Source organism: Symsagittifera roscoffensis, chromosome 2 (assembly GCF_963678635.1).
Source record: "Symsagittifera roscoffensis chromosome 2, txSymRosc1.1, whole genome shotgun sequence".
NCBI classification, from domain to species: Eukaryota; Metazoa; Xenacoelomorpha; order Acoela; family Convolutidae; genus Symsagittifera; species Symsagittifera roscoffensis.
Genome location: NC_087063.1, coordinates 60,719,377 through 60,731,239, shown reverse-complemented (window position 1 = coordinate 60,731,239; position 11,863 = coordinate 60,719,377). Strand labels below are relative to the sequence as shown.

General features: G+C 33.0%; 1 protein-coding gene across 1 annotated transcript in view; it reads right to left on the bottom strand.

Annotated features, from left to right (window-relative positions):
* The window catches only part of LOC134839505 (uncharacterized), a 48,548-nt gene that overhangs the window by 1,250 nt on the left and 35,435 nt on the right, over window positions 1-11,863 (bottom strand). The window contains exon 2 of the mRNA XM_063855083.1: window positions 383-597. Coding sequence (XP_063711153.1) covers window positions 383-597 — 215 coding nt within the window. The remainder of the gene's footprint in view (window positions 1-382; window positions 598-11,863) is intronic.

Here is an 11,863-nt window from a genome sequence, read left to right as displayed (position 1 = left end):
GCACGCACGCACGCACGCACACACACACACTCACAGAGGGGCGGATCTCGGATTTTCTCGAGGGGTGCGGATGTTCGGAAGTTTTTTAGGTCGACCAAAATGATGTCAGAACTCTCCCTAAGCACTAAAAAACCTTGATTTAGCCAAACTTTCTACCCCGCAGGTAAAATTTTGAAAAAGACTTTTTTTGAAAATTTTGACCAAAAAATAGTTTTTTTTTGGCACGCGCTTCCCACTAAAATTATTACATATTGGCGCCGAAGTTTCATTTCGAAAAATTCTAAACTCTACAGGAATCCAATTTATATATAAGCAACTTTGGTTTTCACGCCTATTTTTCCTGCAATGAAACTTTAACGAGCCCGTTAAAACTCTTGCCTACCATTCTGGCAAACGCTTTCGCGTCCTCAGTCGTCACTTCCGGGGCGTTCACAGGGGGTGGGAAATTGAGATTTCCGTGGATTTTGGGCACATGTGGCCTCAGGTCTGCCTCCAATATGCCCTTACTTTGACACTCCTCGTAGTGATCTTCCATGGACTGCCTGTCCAACCGAATCACGTGTCGGGTGTTGAATTTGCAAAATGCAATTGGGACACCTGTAAAACAATTTTATGTTGCTTTTTGGAAACAATTAATTACGGCTCTTTGCTATTATACCGCCCCCTTCTCGCAAAGCAAAAAAAAAAACAATTTAGGGCTCTGATCCACCATTATTGCAAACTTTCTAGTTTCACACTTGTTTTACGTATTATAGCGACCCTTTGCAGCTAAATCTCCGCCTGAAAAATGACAGCATTTATCTTAAACAAAAAATTCTGGTATATCTGAGACGGCTGGCTGGTTAAATAGCTGAACGGATGGACGCTGGATGGAAGGATAAATAAATGCTCGGCTGGCTGGAAAGACGATGTCTGGGGATAGATGTATGGATGGAAAGCAGGCTGGTTGGGCGATGGCTGGCTGGATGATTTACGGCAAAATAGATATAGGGCTTGATGAATTGACAGATGGCTTGATAATTGGCTGATGTAAGAATGATGGTTGGATGAATGGCATGATGGAATGCTGATTGATCAAATGGATGGATGCATTCACTGTTAACAGAACTGATGAAGGGACGATGGATGGCTGGCTGGCTGGAGGGATAGATTGCTGGAGGCACTGATCACTTGATAGAAAGCCGGTTGGATTGCTGGACGATGGATGGCTTGAAGGACGGCTTGATGGCATGCATGATGGATGGCTAGAGAGATGAATGTCTTGATAGATAGATGGCTGGCTAGACGAATGAATGAAGGAAAAAAACGGATTGTTTGAGGAATGGATGGCTTGATATACTGATATACTTTCTTGATATAGTTGATATGGCTTGATTTACTTTCTTTTGCGAGCTTATTTCGCGCAATCACTTTTAAAACTGATCCTTTTAAAGGGGCTCAATCGATTGTTTACATTGAGTCATACTCGAATAACAGGCATATTTAAATGTAGCACTTTATGGAAGCATGTTGTTTAGCATTGACATTTAAAAATTAATTACCTTGTAACTGCTTTACCTACATATGCGTGTAGCACTACGTGAAATCACCTTTCTTGATGATTCTTCCCTGGTCACTGATTAGGATATGCAATAAAAAAAATTTAAATACAACTTGAAATAAATAATCGTTGAAATGTTTGAATTTAAGGCTAGGCACTCAAAAATTCTGAGCACAAGAAATTTTTTAACGCAATTGACTATTATAAAGGGAATTACTGATATAAATTATGTACTTCTTAGCACACGATTGATCAAATCAATTTGACTACTTAACTAGTTTTGAATTCGAGAAATTTTGTGGAACTCTACTTGCAAACTCTTGTCCCTTTTAACTTGATATAATGTTTTGAAATATAGATGCTATTCATTTTGGAACCTGATCTAAACTATATTTTATGATTGGATAAATTAAATGTTTTACCAATGTAAAGTATTTAATATTAACCAATCACGATCCATCTAACTAACAACCCACTTATTTGTAAGTGCTGAAGTTACTTGTAATTTCAGCACCAGAGAGATTTGAATTTAACTTAGAAATTAGTTGGACTCTCCCGAGCACTTCAGCAGCCGCAATAAACCAGTATACCCTAGATCTATTGAGCCTAGCAGAGACTAGTTAAACAACCTGAGACTAGATAGTATAAGAGTAAGATTAGGATCGGTATTAGACTAAGAAGTTGCACGAATCTATCCGGCCGAAAATAAGATAGCGTGACGAGCAGACGGTGTACCCTATCCGAAATTACTCTATGAGTTAACCAACTCGGTCCTAACTCATCTGGTGCGACCATAAGTCTCGAACAAGACCTTAATAGCTTAGAATTAACCAAAAATAGATTAGAAATTAGACAAAAACATTTAAAAAATGTTATACGACAATAATTTAATCGAAATGTCTCTACGACTCAATAGATCAGAGCCAATATTCCGAACCATAACAGAACTACCCGGAATTGGAAGAAGACCTCGAACCAGAGACGACATACGACAAAGTAGAAACTTGCCATATAGCTATATGATAGTTAGGCAAAAACCAGAACAAACTTTTATATTTAGAATACTACTGGCAATGAATTTAGATTTTCATTTGCAAACATAAAACCTTGAAGTTAATCTTCAAAATCATTTCAGGCGCTAAACAAAATTATTAATATACAATAACGATTGATAAAAAGATCTAAGATCGTTTTCCTAAAACTCTGCAGTAATATACAAAACATGTTTGAAAAATATTTATTGAAAAATAAAAATAAAAATTAGTAGCATGACAATAAATGGTTAGTAATCATAAATCATCCTGTTGTTCCAGCTCCATCATCTAAAACATAACAGCAATCATAAACCCACTAATATCATCAAAACACTAAATCTTTCCTTTACACACATTTAAAAATTTATTAAAACTTAAATTCACTTAATTTTAAAACCAGATCATCAAGGCTTATCCTTGGATCTTAAATCATTTTCTCCTTAATTAAATTTTAAATTTGATCATCAAGGCTTATCCTTGGATCAAACAGAACAACTTTGTTCTCCCCCACCCACTTAATTAGTGTCTAACGACCTCAAACGTCGATTCACTACCCAAACCTTTCTAAAGACCTAAGACTAATAGAAATTTTTAAACAAAACTAATCATTCAAATTAGGATAAACAGTGAAGAACTTCGGTTATTCATCCTTCACTTGACCCCCCCTCTTACCAGACCCAGGATAAATCTTAGACTTAGTAAGTTTAAAATAGTATCTAACGAACTACTCGCGTTCTAATTATACCTGAACCTTGTGGATCGATTTACTATTCTCCAACCCTTGAACACAATCACTACCCCTAAGTAAGATTAAGTAAGTTAACACCTTAACTTATACTAGCCACGAGAAAGTAAAAAATCATTCTTCGGAATCGATATACTTTTCTCTCCAACCCTGAACAAATAGACCCAGGTTAAGCTAACCAAAAAATCGTAAGAACTAACAGTTTAGGAAAATAGAAATCATTTAACAACCTTTTGCATCCGTCATTCTAAACCTTATGTCATTTAAAAACCTAGGAAATAAACAAACAATCGTTTTACACAATTGTGAAATAGATAACAAAAAATACGACCTTGTAATCACACCTCATACACAAACAGTTGGATACATTCGAACAAAACGACAAACATTAAAAAGAAAAATAATAACGAAACAAAGACAAATAACACGAAAAAGATTTTCAAAAAATCGAAACGCATTTTCAGAATCAGAAACCAACAGTTTAGACGAACTTTACAAACTAAAAGAATCAATAGATAAAAATTACCCACTTCACGATCAATTATATTTTTCTGACTCAGAAACAACTTCAAATTCATCAAAAAGAGGAAAAAGAAGAATAAAAAAGCAGTACAAACACAAACCAGTACATTTATACAATTGGAATCAACCAATTAGACACATTGATAATTACATATTAACAGTCACCGAACGAAAAAATGAGCTCAACGCACACTCCAGGTGAAGAAAGTCCAGATGATGATGAAATCTTTCCTTTTATAGTAGATGCAGATACTGATAGAGGACAACACATATTTTGTCAAAATTTACTCGTAAATTTATTTGAACCCGGAATCAGTCCATGTAAAACAGAGTTCCCCGATGTAAAAATCAAAAGACAAATCATAGATCACTACTTAAAAGATATATGCAACATAACACAACAGTATGGAATCTACTCCATAGAATTCACCTCACCAAACCATAATAATAGAAAATATACAATTCAAACAGACGATCTTGATTTAGAATTTTCAAAAGTTTTTTCAGAATATATAAAAAGCATCCAATATCATAACTCACAAAGAGCAAACTCCATATTCACCAATGAAGTTTTCGCAATAATATATAGTTATATTTCGATATTAGAAAACGAAATCCCAATAACAAATGTCTCACCGACAGAAACATCTAAACATTTAAGAGTACGACATGAAATCACACTACTCTCTAGTTATTTAAACATCATTAAAGAAAATTTCACGAAAGACGACGTTTCACAACATACAAAACACGATCTACAAAAAATTTTGGCATGGTTCATAATAGATTATTTCACACACAATATTGATTTAATTGCACAAGCAAGAAAAAATTTTAGACCCCAAAACTCGAACGATGATACCGCTATCACAGAACAATCAGATTATGTTTGGGACCCCGAATGGTCTCATCCCGCATTTATAAGCTTCCCACAATCAATCTCAAGTCAAGCAATAAGCACGATATCTTACATAAGAGATTATGTAAAAGTAATACCATTAACCATTGATGCGACACCATTAAACTATAATACATTTTTACCCGATACACAAAATAATAGTTTAAACTCTACAGTTATACACAATGAAAACCTCAATGGAACTAGGAATCTTACTCAACAAGATATCCAGACACCATCACACTTCATAAATGAAGAAATTGTACACACAACAACTACACAACAAAGTATTTCACCAATACGCCCAAATTTAACAACACCAAGAAATACAAATCCTTCACAAACACAGGTAACCTTACAATCAACCGTTAAACCTTCGGTTGCCCCTAAATACTCACATATGGATTACCAAACATACAGACCCATGACAATACCATCAAAAACACGCAAAACATTCACTAGAAACAACTTTGCAGACCATAATTATAATTATACACATCCATCAAAAACATATAATCAACCACAAAGAAATTTTAACCAATATACAAGATCCCGAAATTGGGATAACCCAATGACCCAACCTAATTCAATAAATTTCCAAACAAATCCTCCACAGGATCACAGTGAAAATTACCCATTTTTTCAACAAAATAAAAATAAAAAACAGACATCTTATCAAATGGATTATTTATCCTCAGATGATGATTTCTTACAACCAGATATATTTGCACCAAATACTCAAGAATATCGTAGACAAGGAATACAGAGAACACGTACAAATCATAGAAATTTTTCTCCACAACCAATAGATGCACAACATCAACAACCAATTCAACAACAAAATCTAATTAATACACAATCTTTTCAACCAATTCAACAACAAAATCCAATGACTGCACACTCGTATCAAGCATCACAAATGCAAAATGAAATACCACTCCCATATTATCTCCAACAACATGAAATAACAAGAAACCAACTTTCGAATTTTTCTCAAATGCCAAATGCAGCAGAATCATTACAAATGACAATGAATCCATACCTTATGGGTGGATCATCAATAACATCAAACAAACCTTTAATGGTTTTCACAGGAACAGACCCTGAATACTCTGTAGAAGATTATTTAAATGCAGTAACAGCAAACCTGATTTTAAATATTGGACCTGAACCAATTAATACGCCACTACATCAAAATTGGATACATCGACGCACAGCGTTAATACAAACAACCTTAGATGGCGCAGCCCAAAAATGGTTTTCAGTACTACCTCTAGAAATAAAATCAAACTGGAAAAGGTTTACACAAGAATTTTCAAAAATGTTTGACTCCGAAAGAAACAAACAACAACAAAGAGTTTTATGTAATGAAATTCGCAGATTACCAAACGAAACCATCAAGCAAATAGCAGTACGAATCGAAACACTAGTTCGAAAAGCATATTCATTAAATACACATGACTATAAAAACACAAAGATGACAGAAATCTTAATGATGACCTTAACACCACAATTAAGGAAAATAGCAATAAAAAAGAGAGCATCCCATCCTTCTTCAATTCGAGAACCCGATTTAGATTTTCGAAAACTAGTAGACAAATTAGAACAAGCAGAAATCACGATGAAACTAGAAGAAACGGAAAATCTGAAATTACAATACGTTAATAGAATTGAAACGACTCCCACTAATATTAATAATATACAGGAATCAGAGACAGACCTCGTTGAAAAAATCACTGAAATACTCAATATCTACGAAAAGAACCCAAACTTTAAAGGCAAACCATCTTTCAAAAAATGGTGTAATTATTGCCGACGATACGGACATAGTATTTCCGAATGTAGACAAAAACAGCAAGACAATCAAAATAAACCTCAAAAATATAAAGAACCAAATAAATCATTCTATCAATACATGAAAAAAGATCAAAATCTACCGAACAAAACAGTCCACAGCAACAACAGTTCAGGAAAACCACTCCCGAACAATACAAATTATACAAGAAATCAATCACCATATAACTCAAGTTATAGAGGAAGATCACCAGAACGAAGAAACACGAATAATTCATCACAAAATCACTACAATAGACCAAATAGTCGAAATAACTACTCCAGATCAAATTCAAATACACAACGATTTGTTTCTAGATCTAATTTCCAATCAAGAAATAACTACTATCCAAACAACCAATCACGAAATTCATCATACAATAGGAATAGAAACTACTCCTATAATCGAAATAGAAGTTATTCAAACAACCGAAACCAGAATTACCCGAACAATCAATCAAGGAATAACTCATATAATAGATCGAACTATAACAGACCAAACAATAATTACCAAAACAGATCGCGAAATAATTCACAAAATCGACACCCAAGTTATAATAATCGTTATAGAAATTATTCCCAATCACCACACCGGAATAATAATAACTATAATAATTCTAATAATCGCCACAGAAGTAGTACACCTAAACATCAAAGACAAATCAATCAAGTACAATCTAACCCAGAAACAACATCAGACCCTCCAGGTATTGATGACACAGTAACTGATACGTTACAACTCAATCAAATAAACTGTACATCATCAGATTCAGAAAGTGATACTGAAAACACTCTTTCTATCAATATGATAAAAGTCGAAAATGACTATGAATCTGTCATATATGAACAACCCTTTCCATCACACATATATGAAAATCAATCAGAATTTCTTCAAAATTATTGCACTACACCCATAAATTCCACACCAACGACGCAAGAAACAAACGAGATTAACACTACAGATCAAACCAATAAAAATACCAAAACAAAATGCTTGAATACAAACCACATTTATCAAAATATACAAAAAGAACAACCCAAAGAAAAAATTTGGACAATACCATTTCTCTTAGAAAGCCCAAGAAATAAAGAATTTCAACCACCAGACCTTGAAATAGATTTTTTAATTGATTCAGGAGCAGAATCAAACATAATAAACATCCCCACATGGAATGAAATAAAAACCTTACACCCAAAGCTAACACCTCTTGAAACCTCCAGCAAACTAGCAACAGCACAAGGATCAACATTGATAAACTACGGAAAAATCCAATTATTTCTCCTCCCCACCAGAACAATGGAACAAAGCAAAATTTTAAATAAGCCATTTAAACAAATATTCCATATCACTGACATTAAATATAATATCATTGGAATACCATTTATTTCGAAGTATATACCAACAATTAACATACTAAATAGTAAAATATTAATCAAAGATAAATATACAAAAACAAAAGAAACATCCTTAACATTTTTTCAAAGATTAAATAAACAACCACCATTCTTTTCAAAATTCTACCCGATATTTAACCAACAAAGAAAACACCTAAAACCACTATCAGGAAATATCTATAATTTTTCAATCAAACAAGTTCACCAATATGATAAAGAACAAAACAAACAAAAATTTTATATGTCAGAATTTGAATTCAAACCTATTCACAAATTTTTCAAAATCACAATCTCATCCATAAAATATTTGAAAAATTCGAATTCCGATATCATTTCCTTACATGTCTATAATAACACACCTTACCAAGTAACATTACCTTTAGGACTTTTAGGATATTGTGAAACCAACGCTACAATATCACCAATACACGAAAAAGCATACCGCGTAAATAATATACTCCAATTACTAGATATTTGCCAATCTACAATTCTTAATGAAGAATTATCTATAAATAATATAATAAATAACGAAAACAGAAATACGGATTATTTCACAAAAACTCCATATTTCAAACCTACATTCAACATAAGTAACTACACAGAGGACCAACAAAAATTTTTAACAATGTTTAATTTCCAACATTCACAAATAACACAAGACGAATTCGAAAAATTAGCCAAACAGCTAATTAAATATTCATCAGTCTATGCAACATCAAAATTCGATGTTGGAAAAATCAGTTCATCACTACATCTCCCGTTAAAACCAGACGCAGTTTTCAAAAAACAAAGAGCAAGTAAAGTACCAATTCACTTACACGATAAAGTAAACAGATTACTCGATATTTTAGAACAATACAACATTATATCACCAGTTAATAAAGAAGAACAACCAAAAGGGAACACATTTATCAACCCCGTTATCATTCTAGCTAAAGGAGAATCATTAAAAATCGTTCTCGACGCTAGATACCTCAATTCACTCATAGATGAATCAAAATGTAATTGGCCCATTGAACCAATACAAGTTATTTTAACAAAAATAAACGGCAAATACTTTACAACCGCCGATATGAATAGTGCATACAATCAAATGCCACTAGATGAACAATCACGACGTTTAACACAATTTGTTATCGGAAACCAACAATATGAATTCAACCGCTTATTCTATGGAATATCCATAGGACCAGCAGCATTTTCAGCTTTTATGAGCAAAATTTTTAGACCACTAATACTCAAGAAAAACGCAATCACCTATTTAGACGATGTTTTTATGCAATCACAAACAAAAGACGAGATGTTCAATGTTTTAGAAAAATATCACCAAATACTTCAGAACGAAAATCTGAAGGCCGCCCCCGATAAATCACACTTCTTTTTGACAAGAGTTAAATTCTTAGGACATAATATAGAAAGAAAAACAATCACTCCATTGAAATCACGCATTGACGCTATTCAAAAACTTCAACCACCAACAAATAAAAAGAAAATCCAAGAATTTCTTGGAATGTTAAACTTTTTAAGTAAATATGTTTATAAAATGCAATTATATCTACGACCATTTTATAACATCCTTAGACAACAAAATAATTTTGAATGGAACATAGAACATCAAACACGATTTGAAGAAATAAAGAAACTTTTAACTGAACAAATTTCAAACACAATTCCAGATCAAATCAACCATTTTATGCAATGTGCGATGCTTCGAACTTTGGCATCGGTGCAGCACTATTACAATCACATAATGGTACAAATAAAATGAATCTCATATCAGCAAATTCTCGATTATTCACTCAAGCAGAGCTACGACTCTCAACTCTAATGAGAGAATGTACAGCCATAATATATACACTGACAGAATATGAATTTCTGATACTTGGATCAAAACATCCAACAGTTCTATTCACAGACCATAAACCAATCATCTTTCTCTTTACACAAAAATCTAACCCAAACCACCGAGTTTACAGATTTCAACTAATTCTAATGAAGTTTCCAAACTTACATATAGTTTGGACTGCAGGAAAAAATCTTGCATTACCAGACACCTTAAGTCGAAATACACCACCTGAATTACTTACACGAAAAACAACAGTTGAAATACCCAAAAACATAAAATTCTACCTTGCAGAAAACGAAACATCACCCCGATTGGAATGCAAATATGCAGTAAAAACTGATATTGAACAATCACAAATAAATAATTTACAACATTTCCCACTTTATTTAGATTGTCAAAATAATCATTATGAAGTTGATCTACTTGGCACATCAACTTTCAAACCAATCCCATATTCTCAATGGATAAAAAATAACACCCAACAAAAACGAACAAAACAACACCCGCCTAAGAAAGACCATTTTCCACTAATTGAAAAAGAAGATTTAACTGATAAAATAAATTTATCAGGACCACAAACAAATGATTCAAAATACACAATAAATCAAGTTTTTGACCTTCACGACCCACTTGATACAATACCCTTATCTAAATTCGAAATTGAAAACATTTTTCTCCCTCCAACAGAAACGATTACAATTTCAACACTGAAACAATATCAAAATCTTGACCCGATAATTAGACAACTGAAATCACGGCACAAATATAAAACTAAACCTATCAAAGCAGATTCAACCATTCTAGGAAACAAAACACTCCTCCGATACTTTCGCAAAATTAACAACACAACAATTAACGAAAATACAGACCTTTTAGAGTATAACCTAAATGAATCTACAGTTCCCTGTCTCCCTTTAAGTATGATTCTTATAGCTTTTAATATTTCACATACACAAAATATTAAAGGACACTCTGGATCAGAGAAAACATATTCAAATTTTATACAAAACTTTTATTTCCCAAATGCACCAATTTGGATAAAAGTACTATGCAATGACTGTATAGTATGTCAACTAAATAAACCTTACCCAAATCAAAAACAAATAGCACAAAAACAAGATTTTAAAGGACAAAGTTTGTACTTTAATCATCGTATCTCATTTGATACTAAAGGACCAATTTCACCCTCATCAGAAGGAAACTCGTACATTATGGTAATTGTTGACGCATTTACACATTATGTAGCACTTAACCCAGTACCACATTGTAACGCTTATTACGCTTACACAACACTCTATGAACACTGGATAGCAAAATTTGGACTACCAGAAATTTTAGTTACAGACAACGGTACAGAATTCATAAATAATGAAATTATCACACTATGTCATTTATATAACATTAAACACAAACCACGTACATCTCATGCACCTTGGACAAACGGCTTAGTCGAAGGTATGAACCGTTCATTACAAGAATATCTTAGATGTATCATCAACGGAAATGATACAAAATATACCGAATGGTCAGCAGATGTAAAATTATTTCCCTTAGCATATAATTCACAAATAACGACAACTTTAGGAATGTCACCATATGAAATGGTTTTTAACCAAAAACCACGCAAACCAATAATGTTTACAGCAAATTCTCATAAAAACGCACAAGGTTATTGTCAACCAAATAAAGATTCAATTTGTTATAACCTACCTTTACATACACACGATGAAGATCATTTTCATCATCCACAAATTCTTAAACTAGCCTCCGGTACACACACCGAATGGATTCTAAATAGAGATAAAAAACACAATGAAATTTATCAAAAAATAACAAAAAAGTTATTACAAAGACAAAACATTAATGAACAAATCAATTCACGTTTTACACCAGCCTCCGAATTAAAAATTGGAACATTTGTTTTAATACCTAATTTTAATACTCAAAAAGGAATTTCTAAAAAATTACAACCCCTTCGAAAAGGACCATACCAAATAATTGCAAGACCCACTGATGTCACATATAAGATTACCGATTCAAACAAAAAAGA